This window comes from Neltuma alba, unplaced genomic scaffold (genome assembly GCF_004799145.2).
Source record: "Neltuma alba isolate B1F8T4 unplaced genomic scaffold, ASM479914v2 tig00011320_pilon, whole genome shotgun sequence".
Lineage (NCBI taxonomy): Eukaryota > Viridiplantae > Streptophyta > Magnoliopsida > Fabales > Fabaceae > Neltuma > Neltuma alba.
In genome coordinates, this window is record NW_021636027.1 from 312,845 (window position 1) to 330,906 (window position 18,062).

At 35.2% G+C, this 18,062-nt stretch overlaps 1 protein-coding gene across 1 annotated transcript; it reads right to left on the reverse strand.

The window, feature by feature from the left end:
* Window positions 1-8,962: 8,962 nt before the first annotated feature.
* LOC114711821 (ankyrin repeat-containing protein BDA1-like) lies at window positions 8,963-10,777 on the reverse strand. Its single transcript, XM_028896249.1, has 2 exons — window positions 10,121-10,777; window positions 8,963-9,748 (listed from the first exon to the last, which is right to left on the reverse strand). Exons 1-2 carry the CDS (start codon window positions 10,775-10,777, stop codon window positions 8,963-8,965), a joined length of 1,443 nt encoding a protein of 480 aa, XP_028752082.1.
* Between the last annotated feature and the right edge of the window lie 7,285 nt (window positions 10,778-18,062).

Genomic DNA, 18,062 nt, shown 5'->3' on the forward strand with positions numbered 1-18,062 from the left:
AGTATTATTATAAGAAACTTGACGGTTCCTCGTTAAACCATCAAGTTTTATAATACTTGAGGGTTTTTCATTATAACCGTCAAGTATAAAATACTTGACGGTTATAATGAAAAACCGTCAAGTATTATGTTTTAAAACCCTCATTTCTATTCATTTTGCTCTATCAGGTTTGAAATTTCTAGCGCCTCTTCTGGTTCCTAACCTGTACCTAGACATCGCAACCCTCTAAACTGTCATCCCTACCTCATTTTCAATCTTTCCCTTTGTTATTATTGATCATCCTTCATCATCGTCACTCTCTGTGTCCTCCTTCGTCATTGAGGCGTCCTCCAGCATCGTCATTGTCGCGTATTGTTTTCCAAATTTTACAGCTTCAGGTTAGTCCCTCTTCGCTTCCTCCTTCGTCACACGCTCCGCTTATTTCTTTTAGTGGTTCCTTTGAAATGATTATAGTTGAAAGAGGATGATAGGATGAGCAATTATTTTTGCTCTATTATAGCTTTTCTATTTGGCCAAATGGGTTTTTTCGCATTTTGATCAGTTTTTGGGTTTAGGGTCTTTTCAATTTTTGTTTTAGCCATAAATTGTTTGCTAAATTATCGAAATTGCTAATGTTTCAATTTTGGTTTCTGTAATTGAAATTGACTGAGGCTGTATGTTTTATGTTTTTGAATGTCAATTAATTTGTATGTTGTTATATATTGAAATTGCCTTACTGCTGGTTTTCTGCTTAATTAATACTTCATTTGAAGTTAAATAGAAGGCATAAAGCCTGGGGAATGCTAAGTTATAAGCTGTTGTGCTGTCAAATTTTTTTCAAATGGAATAGCACATTAGTAGTAGTAGAATATTTTTCAAACTGAAGTGAAAGTGAAGTTTTGTTGAATTACTAGTTGCTAACAGAAATTACTAGTTGTTAACAAGTAGAATTAAAGAGGGATAAATGTGATCAATAGTGCCTCATGTGTTGACTTTCTATTTTTGTTTAATTCTCACAATATCTTTGAGTCGCTGATCAAATGATTCATCTTAGTCGGGGACCATGGGCAAGGAATGGATGTCCGCCAATCGTCTATCAAAAGAATATTGGGATGTGGTAGAAGATTTTATTAAGTTTGCGATTGAGCACACTGATGATCGCAACAGGATTATTTGCCCCTGTCTTAAGTGTTGCCTTCTGAAGTGGGTTTCACCATCCGATTGTGAGAGCCACTTAATTATCAATGGAATTGATCAAAGTTACAAGTGTTGGACAAAGCACAAAGAGACAATAGATGCAAGTAATAGTAGTCGAGGGCATAGTGAAAGCTATGGATCATCTAATCTTGACATGAGTACATGTGAAGCTGATCGTCTTGAGGAGATGACAAATGCGATTGAACGGGTACTTGACGATTGTCCTGAAATGTTTGACAGATTGAAGTGTGATGCTGAGACACCTCTATATGAAGGTTGTACTGATTTCATAAAATTGTCTGCAGTGTTGAAACTGTATAATTTGAAAGCAAGAAATGGGTGGAGCGACATGAGCTTCACAGAACTGCTGTTGCTTGTTAAGTAAATGCTATCGAAAGAAAATGAGCTTCCAAGCAAAACGTATGATGCAAAGCAAGTGTTGCGCTCTGTCGGCCTCAGTTATGAGAAGATACATGCTTGCCCCAACGATTGCATTTTGTTTAGGAAGGAGTATAAGTCACTAACTGAGTGTCCTAAGTGTAATGCATCGCGCTACCGAGAGAATGGGAAGAGCCCGAAGAAGGCATTATGGTATTTTACCATTATGCCAAGATTCAGATGTTTGTATAGTAATGTAGATGATGTGAGAAATTTAAGATAGCATGCGGATGAAAGGGTTAAAGATGGCATGCTTCACCATTCTACTGATTCTCCAGAATGGAAGAAGTTTGGTATTGAGTATCCTGAATTCGAGGAAGAAGATAGAAGTCTACGCCTTGCATTAGCCACCAACAGGATGAACCTGTATGGGATGCAAAGCAGCACCCATAGCACATGACCAATGATTTTGTTTATATATAACCTTCCTCTGTGGCTATGCATGAAACGCAAGTATTCAATAATGTCTATGATAATCTCTAGGCCAAAGCAACTAGGAAATGACATAGATATATATATCTAGCTCCATTAATTGAAGACTTGAAAGTATTGAGGGAGAATAGAGTTGATGTATGTGATGCATATAAGGAAGAAACATTCAAGTTGAGAGCTATGTTATTTAGCACAATTAACGACTTTCCTGCGTATGGTAATCTCTCAGGGTATAGCATTAAAGGGCAACTTGGTTGTCCCATTTGTGAAGAGAGCACAGATTCCATAAGGTTGAAGCATGGAATGAAAAATTCATATATGGGACATCATAGATGGTTGCATCGTGATCATCCTTACCAGCGATTCAAAAAATATTTCAATGGGAATTCAAAAGAAGGTAAGGCACTTACACCGTTGATTAGGGAGGATGTATTTCAAAAGGTGAAAGATATAGATTGTGAATTTGGAAAACCTTTCGCGAAGCATGTTGGGACAATTGGGTGGAAGAAGAGGTCTATTTTCTTTATACTGCCGTATTGGATAACCCTGAATGTGAGACATTTTCTTGATGCCATGCATATTGAGAAAAACGTATGTGAAAGTCTGTTTGGCACATTACTCCATATTCTCAAGAAGACTAAAGATGGCATAAATGCCAAGCTAGACATGGTTAAAATGGAGATAAGGGAGGAATTAGCACCAGAGGATAAGGGAACTCGTACATTTCTTCGTCCGGCAACTCACACGCTTTCTAAAAAAGAGAAAAGTAATTTTTTGTGAGTTTCTTGCCTCAGTAAAAGTACCGGAAGGTTACTCTTCTAACATTAGTAACCTTGTTTCAATGAAGGATTTGAAGTTAAAAGGTTCAAAACCTCATGACTACCATGTCTTAATGAAAAACTTTATTCTAGTAGCAATACGGGCTATTTTACCTGATAAGATGCAAGTTACAATCACGAAGTTATGTTTCTTCTTTAAATCTCTTTGCAGCAAAGTGATTAATCCCAGTAAATTGCCAAGATTGCAAACCCGAATCATAGTTACGTTGTGCAAACTTGAAATGTATTTTTCTCCGGCCTTTTTTGACATCATGGTCCATTTAACCATCCACTTAGTTAGAGAAGTCCAACTGTGTGACCCAGTGTATTTAAGATGGATGTACCCAGTTGAGCGTTACATGAAAATATTGAAAGGGTATGTGAAAAATCGAAGTCGACCAGAGGGTTGTATCGTAGAATGATATATTTGTGAAGAGACCACTGAATTTTGTACCCATTACTTAAAAAATGCAAGTGATATTAGGGTTCCAATGTCTCATCATGAGGGAAGGACAGATGGAGAAGGGATTATGGGAAAGAAAGTTGTAACTATTTCAAACCAATAGTGGGAGCAGGCACATCTATATGTATTGCACAACTCCGAAGAGATTGAGGACTATGTGGATGAGCATATTGATGAGCCAAAGAGGGATAATCCCAATAAACTTGAAAGTTGGTACGCCAAAACACACAATAAACAATTTACAGCATGGTTGAGAGAGCAGGTGCATGGCAAGTATAATAATGATCCTAATTTTGTTTCGAAGAAATTAGAGTTGTTGGCAGATGGACCGAGCAAACATGTGATTTCTTTCACAAGCTACCTTATCAATGGGTTCACTTTCTATACTAAATAACAAGATGATCAGAGTAAACAGCAAAATAGTGGCGTAACTCTTGTAGCTAGTACCATGCATATATCGAGTGCCAAAGATAAAAATCCTATCTATGCACGTATGTCATACTTTGGAGTGATTGAGGATATTTGGGAGTTGGATTACATTGAATTCAGAGTTCCAGTATTTGGTTGCAAGTGGGTGGACAATAATAATGCATTGAGGATTGATGACTTAGGGTTCATACAATTGAATTTGAATAAGGAAGGATACAAGGAAGAGCCATTCATTTTGGCTTCTCAGGCTATACAAGTGTTTTATGTCCCTGACCCGGCTACTAAAGGATGGTCTATTGTTTTGTTGACTAATAAAATGAATATTGAAGAGACAGGGTATGAAGACAATGCAGTTGAAGATGATCCATTTCAAGGGACATCACTTGATTCTCATTTAAATGAAGATCAATTCATGTACGTTAGGCACGATCACAACGACGTAATATGGATTTCAAAGAGGGGGAAAGTGTTTCGTAAGAAGATCAAAACAATTCAAACCAAGAAGAATATGCAAAAACATAAGAATAGAAAAAGAAAAAGATCTTCTTAAACATGCATGTAAATTCTTTTATTATTTTCTTTGATTCTTTTATTTGTTTTAATTTTGTTCAAGTCAATTTCGTCATCAATGACTTTATTTTCATTTAATGGATTCTGATTCATTTTGTTTAATTGAATTTCATTACAGATGGCAGACGATAGCGGATCTAGCACCGATAATCCATCTCAACTGAGAGATGCCTCTGACCAGGAGAGACAGTTGCAAGACGAGGCAGTACGCATACAGAGGGGCCTTCATGTCATGCAAGAGGTCGTGAAAGCTTGAACAGAAGGAAAGAAATTTGCCGTATAGTGGAATAAGAAAGGACAAGCTGTACAGTCAAATAAATTTATCAGCTATATTGGGACAATGGCAGAAGCACCGTGCCCATTACAGTGTAGCACTGGAGGAGGGATGACGTTAGTGTGAAATGCTATTTGGACAGATGTATCGGTAATATATTATAACAACTCAAATTTCGTTTTCTTATAAGCTGCGTGACACTAATGTGTTGTTTTATATGTTTTGCAGTCTGCATTTGATATAGATGAGAGTAGGAAGAAGTTTATGGAGGGGAAGGCTAGGAGGACACTACGCTCTTTTCGATACTTTGTGACACACAAGTACTTGAAGGATCCTTCCACAGCCGACGATTCCGAGGTTCCTAGCTTGATACGGGACTTGGTCAAACCAGAGGATTGGGCTGCTTTTGTGATGTCACGTCATGATAGTCAATTTCAAGTAATAATCCTCACTCTTTTCGATATTAAATAGTCCATTTTGTTTAATCTATATACTGTTTAATTGTGAATCTACTTTGTTTTTGTAGGAATTAAGTGCCCAAAATGAGGAAAGGGTAAAGAAAAATGAATATTCCTACCGAAAGGGGGCGCTTGGGTTATGCGGGCCTCGAGGAAGAGGTGACTCAGAAGGAGGGATCAGATGTCACTGTATCCCGTCAGATGCTATGGGTATTGGCCAGGCAAAATAAAGATGGCCAAATTGATAATCCTCACATTAAGGAGGTCGTGGACAGGATGGTGAGTATTATTCTAAATTAAATAATCCTCACGTTATTCAAATATCTTAAGTATGAATAATTATGTCAATGTTTGTTGCACAGGAGAGTTTGTCCCAGAAGTTTCGCAGGGGGCATATTCTACAGATGACCAGGATATATTAAGGAGGGCATTAGGGACTCCTGACCATCCTGGTCTTCTTAGGGGCGTCAGTTATGGAGTCACCAAGAAGGATTACTTCGGGTACTGAAAAAAGCCCTTTTCATCGTGCACGCCTTCGTCTGCTGAGTTCATGGATCTGAAGGAAGAAACACGCTGGTTAAAGGAGCAAGTTAAAGTGCAAGCGCTCCTAATCGAACAGTTGATCAAGAATCAAGCACCACAGCCGGCTCCGAATCTCAGCCCAAGTGGCAAAGACAGCTGTACATTCCCTTTGCTACCTGAGGTATAATACTTGTGTTTATACAATTATATTCAATTATTTATATATCTAGCTAACTTGTCTCTCATGTTAAATCAGGGTGAAGCGAACGTTTAGTGTATGGTGGATAGCCCTAAACATCACACTGTTATAACGGCTCGTATGTTCAATTTACTGGGGGAGAGTACGATTCATAATGTGCCTCTCCCTGCTGATCATGTGAGGGTGCAGTTGAACACTGCTATTGATGCGAATTATTCCCTTCCGATGCCCACCCCAGATGCAGAGACAGTGGCTCAAGCAGTGGGTAGCTTTGTCGCTTGGCCTGGCTGTCTTCTTACATTAGGACATCCTTCAAAGGTATACATGTATAGGTCTACACATTCAGCTGATTTAAACTAAACTCTGTTTTAATTACTAACAGTCTGTTTGTCAGTCTAAGGGAAGAAAAGCCTATTGGGTGATCACTCATTATCATCGCCACATAAGCAGCCCTCTGAGCCCATTCAAGCGGTATCATCAAGATTCCGAATATGTCTTGAGGAATATGCAGCTGGGGTCAGATTAGAACATGGCGAGGATTTCACGATTCCCCTAGAGTTTGAGCCAGAGGTCTACGGTCGACCCTTGTCAGACTACGTCACAAATGAAGTATTGAAAGAAATTCTGACGTATGGAATGGCCAGCACAAATGCCTGTAACTTTTATATCAGGTATTTGTTAAAACCTTAACTAAATACTTAAGTACTTGAGCATTTATCCTATTGATATCTTTGTTTGTTGATTTAGATATCTTTTCAAGAACTTTATAGTCCCTAGTGGCCTGATGACAAGTTCAAGATTATCAGCCCCCCACACTTTTGCTGGCCACGAACCTGATGTGAAGAAAGACTTATCCAGAGACTTATTGGATATCTTCATTTCTAGGGCAGCATAGGGGCTCAGACTTTGTTTTTGGCGCCTTACTGTCAAGGGTACGTACATAGTTCCTAAATTCTTTCATTTTCAAAATAATTTGTAATTGTTCTAATTGTCTTTCTTATACTTAGGGGACACTGGATGCTGATTGTAGTCAATCCCGCAAAGCTGAGGATTTGGTATCTCGATTCTCTTCATGGGGATCCAACTAATCGACCATTTATGGTTTCATTGTTCAACAAGTAATATTTTATATCTATCATTTAAATTTAATTTAATTTCTTGCTTCAATCTAATTTTTGACAATCATTAATATTCAATTTTATTGTTTTCTCAGGGCTTTGTGGCTATACCGCACAAATCAAGCCTTACCCTGCCCCCAGTAAAAAAAGGCCAATTTGACAATACCTTCCCGTGGAAAAAAGTGAAGGCATTCATTACCATTATTTACTATTCTACTAGATAGGGTTTATTTATATGATTGGCTAATATTATTTCTTTTTCCATTCTTTATAATGTCCACGTCAGCCCAAAAAAAGCTCCCATTGTGGATATTGCGTGATGAAATTTATGAAGGAGATAATTATGCACAATGCTGACACAATCCCTACGCAGGTAATATGCATTTGTTAAAGTTCAATTTATATATTTAAGAATTGTACTTACTATAGCTTTACATTTATATCTAACTTATATCATAATTTGTGGTTGCATACAGTACTTTGCCGACACATATTGCACAGTGTATTCATCTGCTCAGATGGAAAAAATCGTTGAAGAGTTGGCGATGGCCTTATTCTGTCAGTGGACACAAAATAGATAGGGAAGTGTACATTAAGACATTGCATGTACAGCTTTTGTTTTAATTTTGGTTTTGGTTCATTTTTTGCTGTTGGTTAGTTTTTGGCATTGAACAACTTTGGCAATTGTCTAATTTTGGAATTGGTTCACCTTTTGTACTTGTCCAGAATTTTTATATTACTTGCCTTAAACACAAGTTTTTTTAATATCACAGTTGGTTTTGGTTCATGTACATATAATAATGTAAATTATTTTTGGTTTTGGTTCATTAAGATGTATATGGCTGAATTGGTTTGAATGCTAGCTTACATGGTTCTGTTGAATGAGTCTTTGTCTGAGGTTTAATTTCAAAATTGCAGGAGGGCTGCTAGCACAGCAAAACGCGTATTAAAAAAATTCCCATAATACTTGACGGTTATTACTTAAAACCGTCAAGTATTCCTATAATACTTGACAGTTCTAAAAGGAACCATCAATTATTAGAGTATACTTGACAGTTTTTCTCAAATAACCGTCAAGTATTGTTAACCATACTTGACGGTTTTGAGAATCGTCAAGTATTGGTTACTTATAATTGACGGTTTCTAATTAAAACCGTCAATTTTTATTCTCCAATAATTGCCAGTTTTGATATTAACCGTCAAGTATTTAGACAAATAATTTACAGTTTTTTTGAAAAACTATCAATTGTTTGAATAATAATTGACGGTTCTTCATTTAAAACCATCAAATATTATTGCAATATTTGACGGTTAATAACCGTCAAATATCTGGGGTTGAAATATATGATGCCAATATACTTAACGGTTTTCAATTGTCAAATATGATCCAAAATATCCGTCAAGTATTTGTCATTTTGTAGTAGTGGCTTCTAGTTGTTGTTGTTGTTATTATTCTTGGAGTTATATAGGCGGACTTATAGTTTTACGCCAATTTGTTTCATTATCAAAACTATATTTCTAACTTTAAAAACAAGGTCACGGGAATACAATAGAGACCTGTACGAGCCCTTCAAAATAATACTGACCTATATTTCTAATTTGCCCAAGTTTAAAATTTGAAGAAAAATCATGTAGACATTTGAAAGATAAATAATCATTAATATGTAATACTACCTCTAATCCTAAATATAAGAACTAGTTGACTAATTTGAGTAGATTAAGAAAATAAGTTAAGTTAGTTATTTGTAATAAATATATATTGTCTTTTCTAAAATATCATTGCTAATCAAGTATAGTGGTTAGAACTATTATTATTAAAAAGACTATCTTAGAAAAAAATACATAAATATGAAAGGCAAAATGGACTGGAGTTTTATATTTAGGATCAAAATAAAAATTAAATAAGATCTTATATTAAGGATAAAAGGTAGTATATTATTTACAAAAAAGTATGAACAATAATTATAAAAGCAACTGCCACATGATCTATTGCTTTTTCTCTTGCCGACGACACAGGCGGGCATTGACTGGCAGCTACAGATCAATCAGCAGCAACTTGTTAACTTCAGATTCTTGATAACCTTCTCATAATCTGTGCACTTTTCAATGACAAAGCCCGGATGCAAGGAATCAGAAACATTAGAATCAAATACATCACAAAAGTCAAGGCAAATGCACAGGGAGTGACGATGTCCAATTTGGATATCAAAAGATGGGCTGGGGTCATAAGGTCGAGGGCGGTGATGTATGCAAGTGCAAGAAAGAAGAGAGTGAACAACATGCCCAAGGATAGACTCCACACGACTACACTGTTCTGCAAAGGAACTCCACTTACAAGCAAGAGGGTGACACAAATTGATCCATAAAAAGACGTAGTAAGGTATTCCACGTAGTCCCGAAATCCTTGTTGGTCACGAAAGGATGAGACTGGTTGTCCTGGACAATACTGATGAAGATCATTAAGGGTCGTGCAGTTGAGGGCGTCAGATGATGAGTTTGTGGTATTGCCTCGGGATAATAAGCCTTGTTGAATGAAGCCTCCTGGGGGGTTAATTAAAGCTTGAAAGGTTACAGTTGCTATGAAAATAGATGCCGCGCTCAGATTCCCCCTCATCTCTTCTACAAAATTTATATCATGCCCATGCTTCATCCAACATAGCATCCATTTAAAAATCTTAATCAAACAATTTCCTTCCATATTGTCGTCCTTTTCCAACATGGGTTTTATTTCATCGATTTTCCAGTTTTTTGGACAAATATATGTGAGCATATCGCGGGCTGTAAGGCCTTCCCTGTTCTCCTGGTTTCTTATTTCTCCTATTTCTGGAATTGACAGCACATACCTGACAGCCTAAATACAAACACGTTTGCAAGGTATTCGGCTCATTTGCATGCCAATGGTGAATGCATTGCTGTGTTCATGAATAACCATGTTCTTACATATTCATATCAGAACTAGCCAATTGTTATATGTTAGCATATTGATATGCCGCTAACTCACAATAAACTCCTAAAAAAAAAAAAGAAAATCAAAACACATCTGTATGGTTCTTCATAACAAGATGAAGTGAATCAACAACACACAACGTGTATTTGGAAAAATGTTTATACATTCATATTCTGTTCTTGTCATGTGAGCCTTGGGCTACTAAAAAGAAGAAGGAAACTGTGGCCACAATTCAGAAAAAGAAAAGGATAAAAGAATAAAGTATATATTATGTACCTCATCTCGCATGTACATGACGGCTAAATGAAGAATGGTGTTTCCTGTACGATCAGGGAGTGTAAAGATGGGAGCACGAGGCGTGCCTACAGTAACATTAGCAGTGGCATAGTCCAATTTCACCAATGCTTGCAGAGTCTTGAAACGGTTGTATGTGACACACAAGTGAAAAACAGTGCTCCTTTCTGGGTCAAAACGACCTAGAGAATCTGGCCGTGCTATGACCAACGCTTCCACAACCTCTGTCCTCCCCCTCATAACTGCATAGTGCAGAGGAATTCTTCCTTTTCTATCAGCAACCAAGCATGGCTCATCATTAAATTCTAGCAGTCTCTGCACGGCCTCCAAGTTATCCTCTGCAGAAGCCAAGTGGAGGGCTGTTCTTCCAGAAGCATCCTTTCTAGTAGCGAGGTCGCCATTACGATTGAGAAGAACCTGTGTGAATGAAGTATGATTTAGCAGTGCAGATATGTGTAAGGGAGTTTCACAGCCGTCATCTGGAATGTTGTCAAGGATAGATGCGTTTCGCTGCAACAGATGCTCCAAAGCTTGCACATCCCCATGACGTGCTGCCCGATAGAGAGCACTGAGATCTCTCATCAGTTCGTCACTCATCTGGCTATTTGTTTGGTTGTTACCTACAATGTTCTGTGCCATCTCTCGCGTTTAGATAATGCTCACCCGCTATATGCTGGGTACCCTTTATATAGACATGGCTAGATTATTATAATCTTGCTCACCTCCACTTTTCTGTATCATACACGGGCATTAATTTTCTGATATTTCCAAAGAAAAAAAACTGACAAATAAAAAAAAAAGTGTAACATATAAAGGACCTGTTTAAAAGGGTTTAAAAAATCTCCTATAAAAACATTTTACGTAAGCTGAGATAATTTTTTTATATACTTATCTCGTATTCGATAAATGAAAAGTTACTTATAAACTATTTATAAATTCTTTCAAACCGATCTAAAATTAAACTAAATCTATTCGGAAAATTAAAGATCATAAAAAGCAGCGAAAGAAGTATTGTCGCTTAGCAGTAATGTGGAGTCAAATCATACTGGGACATATCAGCATGCTTTTCAAGCATATGTGGTTGTGTCCGGCAATAATTGTATTCCACCGCGTTTCTTCATGTTAAATTGTCAATGGGAAAAGAAGTCGGTAGAAAGAGAAATCACAAATAAAGGATTAGAATAAAATGAGAAAAAAGAAGCAGAAAAAGAGTCAACATGTTTACAGTCAATATGTTTCAAGTAGTGCCTGCTGTCCCGGTCACGGCAAAAAAAACAAAAGAAAAAAGAATGGTAGTGTCATTTCCAATATGATTATATTGTGGAAAAGATGTAGGCCTAGGTAGCTAGGATCCTGTTGTTTACTTTGGACGTTGCCCGGAACTTGCATTACATATATTAGTTTATAGTTATACAACACCCATATTCCTTTCGCACTGGAAAATTCTTTAGGATACATCATGGCGTTCTCATTCCGTGCTCATCAGAGTGCCGAGCACTTGAGTGCTGAGCATTTTTATTTTTTTTTACTTTATTTTTTTGTTACAAAAAAATTTATACCATCTCAAATTATTAATATAAAAATTATCTTGATATTTAATTTAGTCTTAAATATAATATTCTAATCTATTTTATCTCTTATATATATTTATTTTTTTCAATATAGTCGTTATAATAATTGTACGTGTTAAAGATTTAATCAATTGTTGATTTTAGTTAATACACTTAATTAGTGAGAGGCATTTTAGAGAAAACAATACTTATTTATTACAACTGACTAATTTAGCTAATTTTTGTAGTACACTTGAATTAGTTAAACTAACTCTTATATTAAGAATCAGAAGAAGTATGTATTAAAATTATTTTTGGTTAACATTTATCTAGTACTCAAAAATATTTTTTAGATGTTTTCAATATTTTAAAGTATTTTATGATTTATTTAGTACCTTAAAATATTTTTTCACGTGCATTTAATGTTTTAAAAAATTTTCTATTTCTTGATATTGTATCATAAAATATTTTAGAATACTAAAAAATATTTCAGGATACTAGATAAATCATAAAAGACTTTAGAATACTAGATCCTAAAATATGTTTTTAGGTAAGCCTAGTCACAAAGTATTTTAAAATAATGAACATATATGAAAAAATATTTTAGGTACCAAAGAGATCACAAAATACTTTAAAATACTAGATTCTTAAATATTTTTTCAAATGCATTGTCAGAAAATATTTTAGAATACTAAATACATATGAGAAAATATTTCAGGATATGATAAAATATTTTAAAATATTGAATATGTGTAAAAAAATATTTAAAAGTATTAGATAAACTTTAACTAAAAATAATTCTAATACATATATTTTTTTATAATAAAAAAAAGGCCCCTCATGCTTAGCATTCAAAACGTGGACGTTTTGATGATGAGGACGGAATGCGGATCCCATGACATGAGGGACACAGTCCCAGCTTTTTAAAAAGAAACTTATATTACGTGCTAAGTTTCTTTTGGGGGGGGGGGGGACATGACAGAACCCACCGACTTTATCCTTCCTTCTGTACAAAATGTATGATAAAGCACATACAAAATGTAAACAATACATATATATATATATATATATGTATGTATATGTATAAACCGTCATCGGCGAACAAGATAGATCTAGTTACCCTATCGTTTGTTTTCCATATTCTGAATTTGGGGTGGGGGGGAAAACAAGTGAAGGATTAACTGCAAAAATATAAAATTAAATAAAAATAGATTTGATTAAACACTTTCCTTTAAGAATTATTAGGATTAAAAAAATCCTACTTGCGAGAAACAAGGACCAGAACAGTAAGAATATTAAAAATGTAAATAAATAGGAGATTAAATAAAGGAAAAAAGAAGAGCACGAAAACTCAAGAACTTGGTGCATTTTTTTGCCAGCACTAAGCACTACGTATTTGTAAACAGTAGTCACTTGAATTTTTTAAAAATTAACTGATTTGAAACTTTATTACTAACTCACACCCACATGCATACATGTTAAATGAGGCATTTTTTTTTTTATGTGGGACCTTTTCCTTTTCACCCCACATAAAAACACAGAAAAAAGTAGGTGGAAACGAACAAAGGATTAATCTCATATGGACCCCCCACAAGCTATATAAAGCAGGGAAAATTTCAATTAAGGGTCACTGTAACTAATTTATTTCAAAATGCTCCCATAAAAATCTAAAACTTCACTATAGTCTTATAGGTATAAAATGAAATTAATTTTTGGAGCAAAAAGACATTGTTGTGCCTTAAGTTTGTTGCATCTAATACTTGAAAAAAAAGAATCCGACAAATTGTTCACTAAAGCTCCTCTCTGAAAACGTCACTCCATCCTCCAGCTTTTAGATGTGCTTTATCAGCACCGTTGCTATCATTTTGTCAAGTCCATTGCCGTCTCTGTCAACCTCACATTCCATCGCTGTCTCTATGGTTTATTTCTTGCTATTGGGATTCAACAAGTTTGTTCTAGTAAGCTCTCCTTCCCACTACTCTCCATTTTGGTTCAGCTGGCATCCTCCCATGTATTTACTGTGGTATGGGTTCTTGTGCACTTAAACAGACTTTGTTAGATTTTTTTCCTCTTTTTTGAGTTGTGCAAAGGAGGTTCTATATGGTTTTGATTCTAGACAATCATTGTATTGCTGTTATGTGTATATGTGAGGTTTTATATGGCTTGATCATTAGTGCTTTATAATATAGGACAAGAAAGAAACTAAATGAATAGCTTATTAGAACTTAAGATGGGTTGCATTGTCTTCTTTTTTTAGATTTGCAAACTTGTCAACTTTTACTTTCAAATGCCTGTTGAGTCTTATAATGCCTTTTTCTTCCAATATCCTCTACTTGATTCTACCTAATATTCTTTTATAAATGAATTAGTGATATTAAACTAAATTGTCCAGAGTGTGTGTTTACGTTGCAAATTCGCAAATTTCAGTTGTAAATTTATACTCTGTCTAAGTTTTGATAATTGATTGAAATTGACACATTAATGATGTGTAGTAAGGGATGAGATATGGCTAGCAGTCCTGAGAGATTATTTTGCAACTTCCATGTGGGAGGGAACTATGTGAAGATCTTATTGGAGAAAATGACTTATGGGGGATCATAAGTCGAAAATTGATAATAAAAGGGCTGCTTGTTAAATATTCACAAGTTTGTGAGGGACAATTCACAGCTCTAATTATAAAATTTGCAACAGGGATATGTGAATTAATAGCAAAAATACATCTATTTGCAAGTGGACTTTAATATAACTAAAAGTTGAACATGATAATGTACAATTCATGAGAGATAATTTACAACTGAAATTAGAAAATTTGCAACAGGGATACGTGAACTAACAACAAAAATATATCCATTCGCAAGTGGACTAATATAACAAAAAAAGTTGAACATGATTATATACAAGTCTCGAGAGACAATTCACAACTAGAATTAGGAAATTTGAAACAGAGATACATGAATTAACAACATAAATATGTTCATTTGCAAATAGATTAATGTAACTAAAAAAGTTTAACATGATAATATATAACTCTGGAGAGACAAATCACAACTAAAATTAGAAAATTTACGATAGGGATACGTGAATTAACAATAGAAATATGTCTATTTACAAGTGAATTAATGTAACTAAAAAGTTAAACATGATAATGTACAATCTTGGAGAGACAATTCACAACTGGAATTAGAAAATTTATATTAGGGATACATAAATTAACAACAAAAATACATTCATTTGCAAGCGAACTAATTTGTTCATACATTTATATTGTTGCCAGCAAATTTCATGCAGTACTTGGGAGAGCTTATCATCAAATGCCGTCATGAAATATTCCAACCCACCCTAAAAATCCTAAATAGGTTGTCATAGTTACTTCTCCTACCAATCTAAAAATACATATTAGGGTTTATATACATACCAAAGTAGCTGTATATTAAATCAAAAAACACTATTTTCATCAATAAAGTCATGCAGGGTTCGAGTTCCTACAAGTCTTTCTAGTGTGAGCAACTTCACCACATCTTGAGCAATGATACACTTTCTTCTACTAGAATTGTGATCAATCCTTCTAGTTCTAGGCCTTCCAGGAAGATGAGTAGTTAATGGTAGTTGTAGGAAGATAGTGGATGAGTAATCATCACATCGAAGGGAAGTCAACCCAGGAATGTCATGGTCTCAAATGGAATCATAATTCTGCCATAAATTTTTTTTTTGAGCTGAGAGTAAAAAGCAATCCTCCACATATGCATATACGTTACCATAGTTCTTCTTTATTGCATTGACTAACTGTAACACTTGTGTCAAATCTTTCTCATTCTTGCAAACACAAACATGCCCGCTGCTATTATTGTAGTCAATTAATTTTCCAACTCTCACATCATCAACGAGGTCCAACAATGTTTTTCCCGTCAAAACTAACTATGTACTTTATCTTATATGACAACTCTCAGGCCACACATCATTTGCTACCATATTCTGCAATCCTTCATATGTAATCTCTTTCTTATCAATCTTCCACTTCTTATCCCCCTTCATATATCATTTTGCCTTCTAAGGTCTTCACAAATTCACCTCCCATATGAAAGATGCCAAATAATTGTTTTTCACTATTGCTAACCATATATAATTCGTTGCTGCACATCATTCAAATATCAATTTCAATCAGTTTTTAAAAAATTCAACACAGTATACATTTACTTCAAGAATTTGTGAATATATTTACAACAAAAATATGACTTTTCATAATACCAAATTACCATTTTCCTATACAACTCAAATTTACAAATTTACAATACAATTACAGATTTTGACAACATCAAATTACCATTTCTCTACACAATTAACTTCTATATCAGCTACTCAAGCATATTTTCCTCTCATTCCCACCTTCTTAAGTTCCTTCAACAATGTATGACAGTTAATCTTCATCCACTTTCACTCACTTTTTAAAAATCACAAACACCCATTGTTTAACAACTTAAAATAGGAAGAGGATGACAATTTCTTTACAAAACTAAACATACCATCTGATTTTTCCTTATTCACTGCCTACTTACCCATTCATTTCAATACTCATTACTACATTATTCACTCATTACAACCCACTAGTGCTCAACAATTTACATGAAGAAAACAAAAATTTTGGAAACAAAATTTTACCTCACACACCAAGTACCAGTGACAATGAGGACGTAACACCATAAGGCAGAGTTGCGATTTCTCTCACTTTCACCAACAGTAATAGTGACTTTGAGAGATTGCGGAGATCATCAGCCACTGTATTTTCTCAACTCATAGTGGTGGATACTCTCCCTTCATCATTGTATGGTGGTGGGAAAGAAATGACGCAAACTTTTCCTTCTTCTCCTTGTTTCTTCTTTCTTTTATGGCACTGAAATTTCTTTTTATTTTTTACAGCAAAACATAGTGACAGCAACAGAATGTGAGGTCGACAGTGATAGTGACCGAATGCGTGGATGCGATGATGATGGCAATGGACTCAAGGGAATGATAGCAGTGGCACCAATGGAACACACCCAAAAGCTGGAGGATGGAGTGATGTTTTCAAAGAAGAGCTTTAGTGAGCAATCTGTCATATTCTTTTGGGTTAATATAAATTTTGATCCCTCAAATTTGAGTCCATTTTGATATTGGTCCCTGAAATTTAAAACCCATGGTATTGGTCCCTCAAATTTCATCCATTTCTGGTCGTTGGTCCCTAGTAGCTTTAGGCCGTTAAAATCATCTGAGTTGGCACTAACTCCTTTATATTGATGATGTGTACATGAAAGTTGGCATGTACGTGGATCTTATATGGAAAAAAGAAAAAAAAGATAAATTGATGTTTTAAAACGTAGCACAGGTGCAAGGGAAATAAGTTACCTGAAGAAATTGACGCACAAGCAGTTGAGAAAGAAAAAGGGAAGGGGTTAGGGACTTAGGGTTGAAGGGAAGGCCGTCAGTGATGACAAGAAAGATCTAACTCCCATAGATAAGGTGATTGAGAGAAAGATCCGGCAAAGGAATTTAAGATCGGATGAAGGCAACGAAGATCTGGCAATTGTAGGGAAGGGTTTCTTGAATATATATTAGAGAACTGGTCTTCTCGAATAAATATTCGAGAATTGGTCTTTGGTGTTCTCGAATACATATTCTAGAACTGGTCCTCTTTGCTGTTCTCAAGGTTTGAGAAATCAGACCCTAAGTTCATTTTACTCCCTCCCTCTCCACTACTTTCACAACTCTCACTTCTGATCTCTTCCTCCCTATCCATATTTAACCTGTAGGGAAAAATAATAATCTAAAATAGAACACATGAACTAGAGCAACACAACACATAAATAATCAATGCCATTCCAGTTAATTATGTGTAAAGCAGAGCATACATTGTCAACAAAGCAAAAATCCCATCCATATTGATCCATAATAACACAGTCAAAGCTCAAAGCAATGGGTTAATGCTCCAAAATACAACCAAATGAAATAAAAATTCATCTAATCATCATACCAATGTCTTCCCATTCAAGAAATGAGAACAAAGCATACTTAAACACACATCATGCAAGAACTGCAACATCAAACTACTTAATGGGTAAAGACCAAATGCATGACACCTCTCAAATATACAGCAATCAAACAAAAAATTAACAAAAATAAACATGCAGAGCTCACCGAAACACTATCATAGCTTTAACAAGTATAACTCGGTGAAAATCAACTTTTGTTTTCTCACATTGCACAAATTACTACTAGAACGTATTAACATATACAATAGATTCTCACCTTTCAACCAGCAAAACTTGTCGTTTCTTCCCTCGACTGCCGTAGATAAATCACATTCCTTCGATGACAAACACATCATAGTTCTCCAGCAAGTG